This window comes from Polyodon spathula, chromosome 6 (genome assembly GCF_017654505.1).
Source record: "Polyodon spathula isolate WHYD16114869_AA chromosome 6, ASM1765450v1, whole genome shotgun sequence".
Taxonomy (NCBI): domain Eukaryota; kingdom Metazoa; phylum Chordata; class Actinopteri; order Acipenseriformes; family Polyodontidae; genus Polyodon; species Polyodon spathula.
In genome coordinates, this window is record NC_054539.1 from 73,576,966 (window position 1) to 73,595,786 (window position 18,821).

At 39.0% G+C, this 18,821-nt stretch overlaps 1 protein-coding gene across 1 annotated transcript; it reads left to right on the top strand.

Moving 5' to 3' along the window:
* Positions 1-4,174: 4,174 nt before the first annotated feature.
* Positions 4,175-16,449, top strand: LOC121317603 (akirin-2-like). Its single transcript, XM_041253711.1, has 5 exons — positions 4,175-4,714; positions 7,390-7,533; positions 13,909-14,058; positions 14,848-14,919; positions 15,785-16,449. Exons 1-5 carry the CDS (start codon positions 4,537-4,539, stop codon positions 15,793-15,795), a joined length of 555 nt encoding a protein of 184 aa, XP_041109645.1. The 5' UTR covers positions 4,175-4,536; the 3' UTR covers positions 15,796-16,449.
* The last annotated feature ends 2,372 nt before the right edge of the window (positions 16,450-18,821 follow it).

The following is an 18,821-nucleotide window of genomic DNA, read 5'->3' on the forward strand; positions in this document are numbered from 1 at the left end:
TATCAATCTCAAGAGCATCAATCTCTGAAGCATCACCAATCTCTAGAGCATTATCAATCTCTGAAGCATCACCAATCTCTACAGCATTATCAATCTCTGAAGCATCACCAATCTCTGAAGCATTACCAAGCTCTGAAGCACTACCAAACTCTAGGGCCTCACCAATCTCTGAAGCATCATCAATCTCTGAAGCATCCTCAAACTCTGCCAGCTCTAATGCATCAGCAGACTTTAGCATTGGTCTTCTGGCCTTAGCTGGTTGAGAAGACTGTCTGTCTTTCTTTTTCTTAGCTTGTTGTTCACAAGAATTCTTATAGATGTTTTTATTCATAGTAAACCCAAATATTTGTAATACATTACTGCAATATTCCTTTGCTGCTTCTATAAAAAAAAAAAAAAAAAAAATCTAACCTCTCCAAGTACCTTTTAAATTTTAAAACTGACAAGAGACCATCATATTGGAAAATGAAAATGGTTTGTAAACACTAAGCAAAACTGGTAAGAGTTTGCAAAGTGGATAAAGTACATCTGAACTGTATATAAATGTATTGATTCTCATAAATGAGTTTTAAATAAAGATAATAACATCTGGTCTTCTTGGTAATACCAAAGAAAGGTACCCACGTTCATTTAAAATAAAATAAAAAGAAAATGCATTGATATTTTTAAACACCAGGATAAAAGAGAGTGACGCATTACATTTTATATGTGATGTTCAAGAAATGCACTGGAATATAAAAAATTAAAACAATCAGAAAATATAATATTTTTGACCTACCCTTTAAAATAAAAGACAAGCAATGTGGAAATAATAAAGATAAAAGCAAGAATGAGAAGCAGCCCCAGAGTCACAAAAAGCATACCAATCCCGTCCATATTAAGCAGCATTGCTGCCTCTGCACCTTCCTCCTCTGAAATCACAAACCAGGTACTTGTTAGGCTGGGCCACTTCACATACTGCTAGTGTACAACAATTCTGAATAAAAAACATGTGGTTTTCACTTACCCACATTTTCTTAGTAAAAACAAAACAAATACAATGTCCCTCATTTCTACAGTAATAAGCTTACTATAAATCAATGGGTGAACCATTTCAGATTCTAATAATCCCTAGAAAATGGATTAACCTCTGCAGCGCTACAGTTTACTATACACATGCAAACCCACAATAGTTTAGCATCAGTTTCATAACCTTGGACTAATGCTTTTTTGTCATGCATGAAAGGACAAGATTTATGAAGGTCTATATAGTAAAACAAACTAATTTATTGTTAAAGGAAAATCAAACTGTTAATCTTAGGGGTCATCCAAAATTGTCATCATCAAATACAGCAAGCTTGCACAGTTTGCTCATTTGCAAGCTCACAACCGTCCCACCCCCCAGTGCCAGATATACATAGCGCGAGTAGCATCCACAATAAACCTGATCGTGCTCAACCAGACACCGCTATTACGACTGTCTTCTGCTTCGTTTATTGGATCTAAAATATTGTCTATAGCAACATAATTTAGTCGTTCGTCCCCCTCGCACTCCATCGATTCCTTTCAAATTAACTGCAGAGCTGTAGGGAGTTGTGTTTAAAATCTCTCTGCTTTAATTGGATTAAACTCAGTTTTGTGCCTGATTTCGTATTGGTTAGCTGCGGAGCGAACGCGTACCAGAGCACGCGTTGTGTTTTACTGCATGGGGAAGTAGCCAATCCCCTACAAGAGCTGCGCAGACCTGTACAAAAAGCGCACACACCAGGTATACAGTTGTAACTTTCTGTAGACCATTCTTGTGGGTTTTAAAATTCAAATGCCGGTCAACAAAAAGTGAGCCAGAACCGCGAAAGGAGGGTCATCTGAAGTGTCTGTTTATTTAATTGTACAGCACTATCCGCTGGCTACCCTAGTCTGTCATGTGGAAAGTGTTACATTTCTAGATTCTAGTCCTATTTGGTTGTTGTGAATGACATGCTCACTGTGAACAAGTTTGTGCTGGATTAAAACAGCTAGTTTATATATTTAAAACAGAAGAACATTTAATTTGTGAGTTATATCATTAAATATAACAGAATGTTACAAACGAGACAAAACCGCATTTGAACTTAACACACCTGGTTTGAACTTACACAGTGAAACTGTGACTCAGTTTGGACTTAACAAAGTGGTGAAACATAATTAAGTCACTCAGGAAACATCTGTTACCTGCAGGCTTGCAAGCAACGCACACTCAGAAAATAGCGTAATAACAGACTTAAGTTTATAAAATACTTACTCATCAGCAAAACGGAAAACAGCGGACTTTCACGAGAAAGAGCGTACAGTTTTTATCACGTACCTACAAAAAAAGGGAACTGGACACTGATTGCAGGCAAAAAGACCTGCTACGGAACACAACATAAATATGGACACTGAACACATGCAATATAGTGTTCATTCGGATGGGAAGAGCACTCATAGGTCCAAACACACACTCATGAGTTCAGACCATTTATTTTAGATAGGGACACACACACACACACACACACACACACACACACACACACACACACACACACACACACACATCTAGATAGGTAGCGTACACAACACAACATTGAATTAATCCACCCCTTTTAATGACAGTATGATAAATAGGACACTTGTACTCCATTACTGAAAACAGTTATAGATTTGAAATAAATGATGTTTAGATAATTAATGTCACGTTTATGTAAGAGGTGAAAGCACAAAGAACATTCTTTTTCAGTGTTCAGAATCAGAAATGCAGGTTGATGTTCAGATCTTGTGAAATGTGTATCTGTTGGTCACTTTTGATATGATTTGCATTTCAGAAATATTCTAAAATAGCAGATAGCTATAGATTCAGTGTGTGTTAAGAACTTTTATCAAAGCCATGCTATTTATTACGTCAGGGCATTTTTTGTTTGTTTTACAGTGTATGAAAAGGAATCACATCGGACACCACAAGGTTGGTTGTTCACTATTACATCACAATTAAAATCAAGTGGCAATATCTTTACAGAAGGTGATCATGTTGGTATCAGAATGTGATAGAATGTGGTGTTGTATTTTAACTGTAAAACACACGGATTATTATTATTATAATTATTATTATTATTGCGTTGCGTACATACATTTATAAAATACATAGCATCAATGAATGATGTATCATATCGCTTTTGTTGGACAATGTGTCATTCCTGATGTTGCTTGCTAATTAGAATACCCCCATCCCTTTAACTGTGTGTTGGTATGTATGTATATATATATAGATTATATATATATATATATATATATATATATATATATATATATATACACACATTATATATATATATATATATATATATATATATATATATATATATATTATATATATATATATATATATATATATATATATATATATAGATAGATATAGATAGATAGATAGATAGATAAGGAACCCTGGTATCACAACAATAAACTTAATTCAAATTAAAGTTTGTAGGTAGTAAAAGTCTTTAAGTATACGTGTTTACGTCAACATGCTGTCTGGACGTTCCAATAAATAAATAAATAAAAATACAAATAAAAATCGACAAAATTACTTGCCGTCATTTGCAAGTTACCTGAACAAATAATAATAATCAACCAATCAAATCGCCTCAAAGCGCTAGCTGAAACAAGAATGACTAACATACAAAACAATTTGGAGAAATCGTAAAAGATTATAAAATACCCCTCTAAAATTACACACAGTACAATGGTAAAAACAAGTCATTGTAAGTATTACTTTTAAAAGTTGTGATAAAAATAAGTAAATAATAAAATAGGGTCATAAACGTTTCCCTTCAAAACACATCGGCCAAATTACAGATATTTGGTGCTCTATGCTGAACGCTCTGCCACCAAATAATGTCTCAGCCTTATCGTGAAAAGCACCTGACACGAATCCAGCGCTTTCTGTGACACGCACAGACTTCTTATTGATAGTATTGGCAAACTTCTCCGCTGATTTATTTAAATATGTCTCACCGTCTTAAGCCTACCAATAAGGACATTTAAATCGAATCTCGTAAAAAAAATTATTTTGTCTAGTTAGGGGAAATGTAGTCTTTCCGACTGTGCATTCCCATACAACTGAGGACTACAAAAACTACAAATCCCTCTGGGACGACGCGCTCTTGCGCCTGCTCAGTAATGCGTTGAAGAAGCTTGACGTTAATTTGACGCCATATTGATTTGAAGGGGAAATAAACGGGTTTATTGAAGAGAGGTTTCAGTTTAAATCCGTCATCATCGCTCATTGTCGCACAGCCTGCAGCCCAAAAAACCACAGCTAGCAAATCTACGGCGTTTGACTGTCAACAGCATTTCAGTAGGAGGAGACGGAGGCTTGTATAAGGGCGAAACAAACCCTGCAATCTTGCTTGAGAACAGAACTCTCTCTCCAGAGAAATTTGAAGAAAGCCACAGGAGAGACTCGTTTTTTTTCGCAGCTACGACACTGACATCACGTCGTTCTCCATTTTTCGCCTTTGTTCTGGTTGTTAATATTTTTGCATCATGGCTTGTGGTGCCACTTTGAAAAGGACTATGGATTTCGACCCGCTCATGAGCCAGGCGTCCCCGAAAAGGAGGAGATGCGCCCCAATGTCCCCGTCAGCGTCCACTTCATCCCCGCAGAAATATCTGCGTATGGAGCCGTCTCCGTTCGGAGAGGTGTCGTCCAGACTCACAACAGGTACTGAGAGCTTTGTAAAAATACATCTTGAAAATAAAGCGAAGGAGACTGAAACTCAAGATAAACAACAAAGTCCTTTCGATTGTATCTCTCCTTCTCGTCTTTGGTGCAGTCGGGCGTTTTCCGTTCACCTGCAGTTGAACAATCACGATATGTTTTTTTTTTGTTTTTTGTTTTTTTTGGGGAGGGGGTGCTGCTTCGGTACTGCTTCGGTACTTTTAAAAATGGTATTTGAAAAAGGGGAAGTCACTGTTAAACCCAGGGCAGATGTATCCTACCGAAGGCCCAGTGTGGCCTGCAATTGAAAAGGTGTCTAGTTTAATTTTGGTTTCAGTTTTGGTAAGCTCAGTGCTAAGAGTAATAAAAATGGATTTTAATGGTTAATGATTCATAAATAAAATGCGTTCGTTGTTTGGCAAAGTGGGAATAAACGGTTGGCGCATAAATGCCTTTATACCCTAGATAGATAGGTAGATAGATATAGAGAGAGGTAATATGCAGTAATTATGTTATGCGAAGTAGTGTAGTGGCTCAAGTACTTGAGAATAAATGTCTCAGTCTTTGAAAGTACGGTAGTGGGTTTATGTCTTAACGTGGCCATGCTAGAAACTGACGCTTTGGATTAATGTATATTGTAAATGTGGCGGAAGAGGATTTTGGAGATAGGGCTTTGTTTGGGGGGTGGGGGGTTAGGTTAGGGGTAGATTCGTTTTTTCAACCAGTTGGAATCGCCCTTCTGCTTAGCTGTTTATTTTGTTTCTGAAAAATAGGATTGCAAGTAACATTAAACAGTCTTTCAGAACTTGCCCTAATATTTGAGACTTTGGATCTTAAAATATTATATATATATATATATATATATATATATATATATATATATATATATATATATATATATATATATATATATATATAGAGTAGCTCTTGTGATGAACTTGATTTGAAACTTAAGTATAATCGGTTGTCTAAGCAATCTGTTACATTTTTAAATACCTGTACAGTTGATAGGCGGTTTCAAAGCAAACAATTAAGTGATTTGAGACATGTGGGTTTTGCTGGACTATTTAAGGGACTAAAATGGTGTGTTTAGCATTTAAAATGGAGGTTTGTATTTGGGGGTTGGGTGTTGAAATGAGCTTGGATCATGTAATCGCCAGTTGGTTGCTCACATCGTTGGTGTCTGGTTTGATTAAGTTATTTGCAGTACAGTTTGCAGACTGTAAATATAATAACGGTTGTGCAATACAAGCTGGAATGTGGACCACGCTGCGGGCCCTCATTAGGGAGTTTGTCACTTGGTAAATTATGTGTAATCCAGACAAGATTTTGTGTAATCAGTGTGTTTTTTTTTTTTTGTAAAACTTGTTTATTATACCATTTGCTTTAACAGACAATAACACAAAACCAAAAGACAATAAACAACAATGAAACAATAGGTATTTGGACCTATGCACATGTAAGCAAAACCATTACATTCCATAGGAATTGTTGTACAATAACGTGTTCTACGTTTCTAAAATGAGGAACACAGCATGTAAAAAAAAAAAAAAAAAAAAAAAAAGCCGGAGGTCCTCCAACATCTTGCTCCAGATCTTTTCAAATTGAGCCATTTTGTTTTTATATTCTGCCAAGCATTTTTCAATGTTTAAATAGTAAAGCATTAAGTTTTTCCATTGCTGGATTTTAGGAGCTGAGCTTGACTTCCAGTTTTGCAGGATTAGCATCTTTAAAACAAGTGACGATAACATGGCTATCCAGTTGAAAGGATGCCTGCGTTAGTCATGAATTGAATTATGGCACAGGCAGAGGGAGGGGGTCAAATGTAAAGTGGAGGACAGTCAGTGTAATGGTAGTTTAGGGTTCAGATTTCCTTTCTGTTTTCTGCTTGCTAATTGTTTTATTTATTTAATAACTTCTTGGCATTATATTTTCATTGGTTATGTGTTTGGTCGCAAAAGTGATCTTCTGATTTCTTGTCCAACTAGAACCCTGCTGTGATATGCCAACCCTTCTTTCAATCTTGAGTATTGTGACTGTGTGCCATTCGTTGGTTACATGAAAAGGTTGATAGGCTTACTGCTACCAGTTAATGTGTCTGCTTTCTGCAAAACAACCTGTTTATCCTGGTGGCACCAAGTGGGCGTTTCTTCACAAACCCTAGCCAGGAGAATGTGTGGAAGCAAAGCTGAAGACTTGCCAACACTTCTGTCAATTTTCAATCATGTTTTTGTGAACAGTGCACTGTTCTATTAAGACCACAGGTGAAGGATAGTGTGTAAGGAATAACTTTGTTCATCCTACCTCTTGTAGGTTACATTTTTTAATGCTCTTGAAACCACTGTTGTGTAGCACCTTAACTAGATAGCAATGGACTTGCAAAAGGGAGACATTTTAAGAGCTGAAATGTGTGAATTGTACTATCTTCGGGGGTATTATTTATTTTTTTGTCAGCCCACAGTGCAGAATTGTCTGTGGACGGCTTTCCTTTTTATACCACATGTAGATGAACATTTTCAGTTTGTTTGTGGTCAAACAGTCCTGGAAGTGTGTCAGAGGTAACTTCCCTGCTTTTCTTGTATCGCAATCTGTCACAATGAGCCTCTTACTGTTACTGAATGCATTTTCATTTTAAGACTAGACATGCTTTGTCTAAGACTCCCGTCCTTCTCTTTCAGAACAAATCCTCTACAACATAAAACAGGAGTATAAGCGCATGCAGAAGAGGAGGCACTTGGAGAGCAGCTTCCAGCAGACAGAAGCTTGCTGTTCCACTGATACACAGCCTCCTGCCTCTGTTCTCGGTGGATCCTCTGTGCCAGGTAAACCCAACAAAACTGCAGGCATTTCTGCATGAGATGCATCTGGTGCTTTACGATTATCTAGTCAGAATATATTGGTGGCTGAGGGTGGCTTCTTTATGCACTTTGACACCTAAATTTGATTAGTTTTTGTAAATCTATGTTCAAGTTTTCATGTTGTATTTCGGTGACTTGATAGAAAAGGTAAGAGGATGTCCTTCCGTCCTGCTGTGCGAGATTCACATAACCTTTTGGGAAGAAATGTCAGTTTGTTTAGTTGTAATATATCTTTGTGTAATATCAACTCTGACCCCTTTCTGCTAATGGGTTGTAGTAAATCAGACTTTTAGGCACTGCATGCTACTGTGTTGCTTTTTGTCACTAAACTAGGTGAATTGTCTGCTTTCTCGTTGTATCCATTTCAGAAATGTATGCCTGGGAATCCTTTTTAAATCGTGAACTGTGAATGGCAAACTAGTGGGTTGTTGCAGTTTAGAATGGGATACATATTATTTTTTGGCCGTTATCCCTGTCCAGCTGGGCCCGTTCTGACGCAAATCAATTTAATTCTGTCTAATCTTGTCCTGTGAGAGAGTGACTCATTATCATAATTATTTTTGCAGCATTGTTGCCATTTTTTTACTTTGCACGTCCCAGCACAAAGCCCTGAGACGTACTGTAATTATGATTTCCATTACATGAGTAGATGTTGAACTTCATGCTGATTTGAACTTGGCTCTCGCCAAGATAAGCACCAACTAAGACTTAGCTTTGCAGTAAACTAATGTGATCCATCTGCATCTCCATCTATTTGCGTTGTTTTCCATCTGATGATGTAGATATCCTTCTGCCTGGTGTTGATTGCTGAAGTGTAATGCTGGCTCCAGGGATCAGCTCATTTTGCCTCCCCAGCGCATCAGCACACACAACGGCTGTGATGCTGGCTCCTGGGATCAACCCAGTGCGGTCTCCCCAGCTCATCAGCATGACAACCGTCTGGATTGAGCTAAGTAGGGTACATCTCTGGGGTCTTCAAGTGGGCACCTTCCATCCTTGGTGTTTCGTTGACTAGCCCACGACACCTCGAGGGCTCAACAGTGATTCTGGCGTCCCAGCACCACCCCCCTCTATCCAATTATAACACCTTTTCTTGGTATCATCGGTTAATGACGGGCAAACAGAGGGAAGGGCGCTGTTTGACTGAGCTCAATATGACCGTGCTTCCAGGAATTCACAATCGCTGATTTTTTTGTCTGAGCCCCATGCCAACTCAAACTTTTATCCCTTTGTGGTCCATTTATACAGCACTTGCCAGGCGTGTCTGGTCGAATTTATTTTCACACGCGTTGTTTATTTTACACTCGCTGTTGAAAAGATGTTTTGTTTTCGGAGTAAAACTGGTTTAAAAGATGCTGCATTGCAATGGCCAGTACTGCATCTCCAGTCCAGCCCCACATTTTGTTCGCTGTATTTTTCACATACCTCTTCATAGTCGTGCATACTGATAAATCCTCTTCTGATCACTCGTTTTATCACCAAACTCCTCAGTAATGAACGAACCAAGTCATTACTTTATTACTGTAACATTTCTAAAAGCTCTGCAAATGTCCGTGATACTGTCTGAGGGCTGGATGCGTAAGCAGCTATCTTCTTTGTTTGTGTCTGTGTTATCTCTGTGGTGCAGGGGCTTTGTGTTACTTGGACACCGCCCCCTTTTTTTTTTTTTGTAACAGTGTGTGAATCACTCAGAAAACATTGATTCGTGTTTGTTTGAATTCATTTCATCATGCATAATACTCTATTTTTTGTTGTTTTTATGAGTATGAAATCGCCTTGGTGCCCTTGGGTTGGATTTATGTTTTGCTTTTTTGCCCCCTAGAACTGCCTTGGTGTCCCTGAATCTTCACGCCCAACGAAGGCAACATTGCCTTGCCCTCCATGACCTTAACTTCATGCCCTGCACCAGTGATGCAGGTCCTTGCTGGAGGATGGATAGAATGGAGGTGGATATATGTCCCAACCATACATCTGAGTTTTGCATATCTGAAGATGTGCTCATCCTATTTTTGTGAAATGTGCCAAGTACCACCTTTAGCTCAGGTTATTGATACTGTCTGAATATAGGCTGTCTGTCACAGTTGCATAAACATGTCTAGAGACATGTCAACCTTTAATGGACATGGCTGTTGATTAGCAAAATATTGTAAATGGAGGCTGTCCATACAACTGTACAACCTCCTCTAGATATAGGAATATAAATCTAGAAGTATTCTTGTGGTGTTGATGAAACTTGACAACGATCACCTTTTAGTACATGCTTTTGGGTGAAGCAATCTGAGTGTATAGGGGCTGTGTCACATTTCTGTTTTTATATAGCTAGAGAAGCGTTTATTTCATAAAGTGGTCTGGACATGCTGTGCCGCAGGCTTTTCAGGTTATCAGTTTAAGCCGGGTTGTCAAACTTGTTTTGATACTACCCCTTCTGTAGGGAGGTTTCAGCTAAAGTGCCCTTTACAATTTTTGCTCTCTGAATGGTACCACAGTTGCACTAAGGCAGAATAATCAGATTTTAATCCCCCCCTCGTTTACTTTAATATATACTGATGACTGACCCTGGAATGAACTGTCAAACCATCCAGCCCAGGGCACACTGTTCCTGTTATACTGCGCCCTCAGGTCGGGAGGGAGATTGTTGACTAGGATTAATTCGCTCTCTGTCACAGGCACATACATAATGTTATTTACATTTGAAATGGTGAGCAGATTGGTTTGTTGATTGTTTGAGTAGTATTGTTGCTTGGGATAACAAAATACTGAGCCCAAGTCCTGTGACTACATAAAAACACCAGATGCTCAGTGTTTGGTATTTGAGTTGCGTTAAAATTGCCAAAATTAGTTGATTTTAACAGTCTGTTTAAATAGCCATTCGAAAATACATGATTTTAATTCACACAAGAAAAGCGAAAGATACGACCATGCCCCACTTGAGTAATGAAGATCGCCTGGTTGCTATCGGCATGATTGAAGACGTCCTGTTTGAGAGAAGTTGCCTGGAGAATGAGACGTTCTGTTTCAACAGTGAGCAGACTAGTCCAGAGAAACCAGGAAACCGGCTCTGAGGAACAGGCCACGTCCTGGAAGGCAGAGGATCATCACACCGGCCCAGGACCGTCCCATCCGACTCATCCATCTGTGTAATAGTTTTCAGACTGCAGTGGCTACGGCACGAGAAATTCCAGGAAGAAATAACCAGCGCATCAGCAGAACGACTGTAGCTCACCATCTTCATGAAAATGATTTGCATGCTCGGAGGGCGTTCAGGGGTAACATCTTGACAAATGAGAGACGAAATTGCCATCTTCTGTGAGTCGGGGAACCTCTGAGGCGGCGGCAGAGAGTGTGGTGGAGTGTTTTATTCACTGTTGAATGCTGTTTGAGTGGTGAGTGTTACGCTGACTGTTGTGTTGTTCAAACCAACCGGTAGGGCGGTGGATGAGTGATGCGGGGAGGAATCTCCTTTAACACAAGAACGGCTTTGGTACGGTTTGTAGACAACCTACCTGCTCAGCGATACATTCTCGAAGTCCTTGAGGCAACAATTCTTCTGTTCCTGCAAACCAATCTGGAAGTGTCGATTTTTTCCAGTAGGACAATGGAAGACCACACAGTGCTAGGATTACAATTGCACAACTTCAAGAAAACAATGTCAAGGTTTTGCCATTGGCCAGCTTTTTCTCCTGACCGGTGTCCAATAGAGCATCTGTGGGACCAAATCGCCAGTGGGGCCATCCACAGGAGACAACCGCGACCAGCCAGCCTTCGCCAGCCGGCTGCAGCTGCACAGGAAGAGTGGCAGAACAATCCACAGCAGTCTAACCAGAGGCTGTACAGGTCTGTGCGTCAACGCTACCAGGATTGTGTTAATGCTCAGGGAGGTCATACCCAATACTAACTTTGCAATGTTTTCATTTTGACAGTGTGTCACGTTTCATACTGAGAACTTATCATGATTCTTTGAACTGTATTTTTGTTAACATTTAGTGTAATTTTGTTTATCTATGTTTAAAACATTTGATTAAATCCGTTAAACCGGACTGTGGCACTTCTTTTGTGCATTGGTATATAATTTTACAGAACAGTTTGGGATGAACAAGCTGCTGGTTTAGGACAGAGTACCAAACTAGGCTTAATTCTTAACTTAATTCTTAAAACATGTCTTTGGATACGCACAATTAAGACCGTATTTAAGAATCTTTTTGGAAATGCCCGTATTTGTCAGTTGGGCAAAGTTGTAATACAAAATAGTCTGCACTGTAAGTGTTTCATGCTACCATTTACTTCCCATCAACATAACTCTGCCATTTTAAAATTTTTACAATATCAAGAACATTAATCTCAAGATAAAACTATAACTAAACTTTTTTTTTTAAAGCCAGTATAATAAGTTATCCAAAGGGATACTGTATAACTTTCTGCCACTTGGCATTTTCTTTTGCAAGTAAGAAATTAATCAGTTTCAAACACTAAAAACATATTCAACCAGCCGCTATACTGCTGTTACTAAAATACAGCCATGTCTAATAAATGAAACAAAAACCATTAAACTATTGTAATTATGTATGTTTACTGGAGCATTTATACTTCTAAAAAAATGAAAATCCATGGGTGACGACAGCAAAGTTCATGAGCAGTTCAGAGCAGTTTCCGTCATACCCCTATCACTTCTGATTGGCTAGCTGTGGGGAAAAGCTGATCTATTGGTTACAAAGAAACCCAGAAATGACTGCCAAGAGAGCCTCTGACAAGGCCACAGACTTATCTTTTAAACTGAAGATATTACGTTTTTTGTAAATGAGCAAATAAGTGATGTGGCTTTCTTGGTGCATGAACCTGACATCTAAATGCAGCAATCCTAGTAAAGATACAACAAAAAAACACCATAGTCGCAAAGGAAAAAATTGTGAAGCGTGTACAGTGCTTGTTGGGATGTTCAAAGAAAAACATGGTTTACTGTTTAGAAGCATTACAAGACAAACTTTACCTGGTAAAAATAAAATAAAAAAAAATATATAAAAATCGATCTTTAGTGTTAACCATGTTTGCTTTTTACCATATTTACATGTGTTTTTTAGATTTAAACGATATATATATTTTTTTACTAGATGTGAACAGAAGCGATGCTAGGTATTTATTGGACCTGCACGGTCCGTCGATCTGTGAAACTAACATGAAGATTGACAGTTGTGTAATGATAGAAATGAAGTGCTTATACAGGGTTCAAATTACCTGGGGGGTTGGGTAAGTTGAACCCCGTCACCTAAAACTTGCAACCCCCCTTGCTATGGTATTATTTTGCGATATGGGGAGGGGTCGAGTTTTGTGAGGTAAGAGACAAGTCCACTGTTCGCAAATCTACATTTTCTAGTCATTTTTCACACTATGTTAACTGAAATGACTTTGTAAAAAGTAAATGTATTGTAAACAGATTTTCTCTTATGACCCCTATTCAGTTTCTGTATTTTCTTTGTATTTTTGTTGCTTGGTTACTGTGTTGGTTTTAAGGTATTTAATCTTGCTAGGCTTGGAAACAAAACATGTTATATTTGGGACCCCCTCCCCCCCTACACACACACACACACACAAACACCTAAAAGTGTTTCATTTGTGCCCTGCTTATATGTGAGATTGTGTACTATATTTTATTTCAAAGTAAAATAGATTAAAAATGTCAAGAAAAATCAGAATTTCACAAAGCAGCAGTAATAGTTGGCAATGATTTCATAGCTGTGATGCAACAAACTGAAACACCTGTACCCCAGGAGTTGGATTCAGCTTATAGAGAAAGAGTGGGGGGGGGAAAAACAAGCAGAAGCTGTTTTTATAGTTGTGCTGTTGGTATGTTACTTAAATGTACTAGAAAATGTGTTCCAAACTGCACCGACCGGAACATTTCCTTAAAGCAGGTTATCCATTTGTTGAGGATAGGTGGGGTCACAGGGAATCTGTATGTCTTGAATTTGGTGAACCTGTCAAGCTACAAGGCTAGATCCACTCCTGTTAATCACTGATTGTGTTCACTGTTAAAATAAAAACAAAATCCTAAAAGCTAATCTACTTTTTTTTGTGTGTTTTTTTGTGACGGGGAGGAGCAAGTAGGTTTTTTTAATATGTTTTTTTTTCCCCAAAAATTGCACACAGGTGGGAAGTGCGGATATCCTGCGTACCCCCTGTGACCCTTAGAAGCACCCCCAAGGTTGAAAACCTGTTTTAGGGGATAAATGAAGACGTCTGTCCTTGTCAATTATACCTTTTCATAGTTAGAGTTGTCTAATGTTAAATGATCTGTGGTGGGGGATAGATGTCACTAACATGCATGTCTTTCATTTTTCCCTTTAGGCACATCATCAGGGCCATTATCGCCAGCTAAAAAAGAACAGCCTTTATTTACTCTAAGACAAGTTGGAATGATTTGTGAACGATTATTGAAAGAGCGAGAAGACAAAGTTAGAGAGGAGTATGAAGAGATTTTGACAACAAAACTGGCAGGTGTGCAGCTTTTTACTGCGGTTCATTTTGATAACAATAAGACAGTCTGGAAATTTCAGAGCAAACCTGTGCCACAACTGTACATTCTGGACTGTGAGAATACATACCTCTACTCTAAATGTGTGTATCTGCATGTGTAACACATTGTCCTTTGTGCATAAGTACACCTTTTAAAATGAAACCTTTAGAATAACAATTCTTTTTCTGTAGTAATACATCTCACTGTGTCATTCAAGGGAAAATAGCTTCACTTTGCAAGTTTTATCCATCAAACACTATTCTGTGTACTGTAAAGCCATAAGTATTTGCAAGCCTTTTATGCGTTCGTGTATTTTGGGGGGTGGAGGGAGAAGTGCAAAAACGTCTTTGGCACGAACAACATATTCCACTAACAATACATACTTTGTATATTGCAACAGGTCGCCAACATTTCTGGAGCAAAAATAGGTTTTGTGGGTGTGATTCGCCAAATATATTTTGATCCCAAATATTTATGGCTTTATAATATTGGCCGGCAATATTGATTGTTTTAACCAGTTATGTTGCATATACAGGGGATGGACAGAGCCACCTGTTCAGAATTGGTCAGTCCTAGGTGTGATTTGGAGTACAGCACTATATATAGATTATTCCAAATTGACATGAGCTAAATATTTAATCTAATCTGAAAACTAGACCAAGTGCATTGTAAAAGTACTGTTTGACATTCCTTCCCAGGGATTTTAATATATTTTTTAGCACTTGGCAGATTCCTCTGCAGAGTCTCATTCAATTGTTATATCTTTTTAGAACAATATGATGCATTTGTGAAATTTACACATGACCAGCTAATGCGGCGATTTGGAGAACAACCCGCTAGTTGTAAGTACCATTTTTTTTTTACTTTGTATGTTCACCTTGTGACCTTGACATTTCATCCATGATTTTGAAAATCTTTCCTCACTCTGAAAATAGAAATAATGTTGTATTTTGAATTGTTTCAGTAATTTTATTTGTCTTATTGCAGCCAACATTTTAAAAAGTGCATATTTTTCAAATTGAACTGCTTTCCTGTCTAAGGCACCGTGATTTGGTAACCCAATACAACACAGTTGAATCGGCACTGAACTACGATTGAAAATGCTCATGCAAAGGGCTGTAGTACACATTGCCTATCCACCACAGAGGTGTGCTGTGCTAGCACAGGTGTGCTCTGGTATTGCTCCCTCCCCTATCTGCCACAGAGGTGCTATGCTAGCACAGGTGTGCTCTGGTATTGCTCCCTCCCCTATCTGCCACAGAGGTGCTGTGCTAGCACAGGTGTGCTCTGGTATTGCTCCCTCCCCTATCTGCCACAGAGGTGCTATGCTAGCACAGGTGTGCTCTTGTCTTCTTCCCTCCCCTATCCACCACAGAGATGCGCTATGGTCTTGCAGTTCTTATTAAAAGGATGTTCTTTTGAGGCCTCTCCAGTACATTGCTCACCATGTTTTTCTGCACTTTTTTTTTTTTCATTTTTAAAACTATTCTTAAATACCATCTATTGGTTGTATTTTCAGCAGTTTAGTCTTTGTAATTTTGGTTACCCATGAACCTCCCAGTTTTATACTACAATATAATTCCAAGGTGTTTTAGCTGCAGTGTTCTGCAGTAATTCTAGCTGCCTCTTAATGTTCTGAATGTAATGTTTGGTTTGTGTAAGATTTAAACTTGATTTACAGTGTTTTGTATCTTTTCTCCCTCACAGATGTCTCCTGAAAGAGACCCTGCTTGTATTCTGCCAGTTCTCTTGATTGCTGCAAGCTGGGTGTCGTTTGTTCAGACTCAGCAGTGCCATATTTCCCCTGTGGGCACACGCAGGCTGTTTCAAGCTTTTGTCAGTGGTAACCACTTTTTCTTCAGCAACTGGTTTTGAGGTGCTCCCTGATGTTAAAATGTGTATATGGACCTCTGCTACTATTACTCTACCAGTGGCCTCCTGTATTTAATTTGCTGTATAAAGATTGATTAGGCTTTTTTCAGATTCTTCTTATAAAAACAGCTGGCATTCCTGATAATGCCCCTCATTTGATCTTGTGTATGATAAAAGCAGTGTAGAATGCCATGTCATTTTGCAAATCGATCCTATGTATTTAGACTGGGAAAGGAATGGGGGTTGGAGGACAAATGGATAATTCCTTGTGTTGCAGGTGCCCGATCTTATTTTGGACTTGAAGGATTAAGGATGGGATTTTTGTGTCCCAGGACATTTATGGGTTTCACAATAGGTTAACAGATTACATTTTTTTGATTATTTATTCTAGCATACTTTTAACATTTTTTATTTTCTCTGCATTTTTTTTTTCCACTGTAATTGTTTTACTACCCATGTAGCGTAATGGACTTCAGTTGAAATTAAATGTTTACATTTGATTGTGTTCCTTGTACGAACGTAACGTTTAGGCTGTTGATAGACTATCTTTAGGATAAGTGGGTACCATCTAACCTCTCATTGCAACCCTGTCTTTACACTCAATCCTTATCGTCTGTGTGAATGTCCATAACTATGACGACGTCTCTGATAATACCGTTGCCTTTAACCCCGATGGCTACGCGGCTAAAATTTTGCATACCTGAAGTCACGCCGCGGACTCTTAACCAGCTGAGGGTAGGCTCCACGGCCCCCACACCCCCCATCTATCGATTCTGTGATAAAAACACCTCCATTCCCGAACGTCGCTTATATTCTTATCCGCTTGTCTCGCGATAGGCTAGCCGCGGACGTTGCCCGCTCTTCTTGTTCCAAACCGTACTTGTGTATCCTTAGACTGACAATAGTACATCGCGTGGGTGAGAATCAACGTGTGTATAACTTATAAAAGTTCGAGAGGACTGACCGAGCTTAATTTCCCGACTTACCGATTTTAGGGATGTACGATTTGGAACATTATTGTTTTGATGATTGTTACTCTCGGTTGCCGAACAGTTCCTACACTAGGGGGATTATTTATTCTAGCATACTTTTAACATTTTTTATTTTCTCTGCATTTTTTTTGGTAGCCTTTACAAACTGTAATTGACTGACCCCCCCATTGTAGAGAAGTCGCGAATACCTGAAAGGCGAATTGTTAATTTAAAGATGTCAACTACCTCTTTCCTTTTTTGGGGTGGGGGGGGGGGGGTGGGGTGTATAAATCGGCAACGCGGGACACATTCTTTAGGAGAAGACCAAGGACCACTACACTCGTTTGCGATGTTTCACTGCAACTTGCTAGAAGAATGCCTGCTATTGGAGGCTTGCTATGAATATGTGATATCTGCACAGTTCAGCTGCAGATTGCTGTCTAAAAATGGCATGATCTCTCCTTGTGATTCACTGTTCAAAGGGGGAGGGGCTGTGTGTGGGGATGTGCCTTGCCATATTTACATGTATCTAGATTTTATCCGTAATGCCTCAATGGTATATGAACAAGTAACTGAACAACAGTAATATAGTTATGAATAGAAACACACTTAGAGGTAATTGATATTTCTGCAGATACTTCAAATATTTTAATGGTTAAAATCCCCTGCTATCCCATTTTAAAACATAAGTCGGAGCCAAGCTTGTCACTGTTATTCCCTAAAGCTCATCTGATTGGGTTTTATAGCAAGACGCTCGTTTTGTTAATACAGTGCCTTGAAAAAGTATTCACATTTAAGAGTCTCACAGCCTGGGATTTTGATGAATTAGATTGACAAATAAAAATTCCATTATTCTGTAAGCCTACCCCCCCCCCATAAACAACAAAAAGGAGGAAAGAAAGATTAGTCAAGGATAAGGAACGGTGAAAGTGAGAATAAAAATTAAAAAACTGAAATGTCATCATTTAAGTATTCATCCCCCTGGGTCAATACTTGGTTGAACTACCTCTGGCAGCTATTACGCCAGTAGTCTTTTCGGATAAGTCTCTATTAACTTTGCACACAGTGATGGAGCAATATTTGCCCATTCCTCCTTGCAAAATTGCTCAAGCTGTGTCAAGTGATGGACAGCAATTTTGGGCCACAGATTTTCAATGGGATTAAGGTCAGGACTCTGACAGCAATTTTGAGGTCTTGCCACAGATTTTTGATGGGATTAAGGTCAGGACTGACAGGGCCACTCAAAGACATCTGTTTTCTTTATTTTAAGCCACTCCACTGTTGCTCTGGCAGTGTGCTTTGGATCCTTGTTCTGTTGAAAGACAGTTTTTCCGTAAGTTTTTTGGGGGGGCGCAGGTTTTTATCCAGGATTTCTCAGTATTGTGCGCCATTCATCCTCCCATCAATCCTGACAATATTGCCTGTCCCTGCTGCTGAAAAGCATCCCCATAACATGATGCTACCACCGCCATGCGTTTGGGTGGGGATGGTGTTACCTGGCTGGTGTGCAGCGTTTGATTTGCGCCACACATACCGCTTATCATTCAGGCCAGAAAGTTTCACTTTAGTCTCATCAGACCACAAGACCTTCTGCCACATAACTGCAGTATCTTCTAGGTGACGTTTTGTAAACTCTCTGCGGGCAAGGATATGGGTTTTTTTCAGCTAGGGTTTCTTCCTTGCCACTCTCCCATTCCATTTTTGTGGAATTACTTTTAGATTGTTGATACATGAACATCATCGTTTATCGCAGCCACTGACTTCTGTAACTCATTCAGTCACAGTTGGCCTCGCAGTAGGTTCTGTAAGGGCCCTTCTTGTCCGGCAACTAAGTTGAGAGGGACAGCCTGATGGTGGTAGTTTTGTATTTTTCCCACTTCTGTACGATGAACTGTACTGAG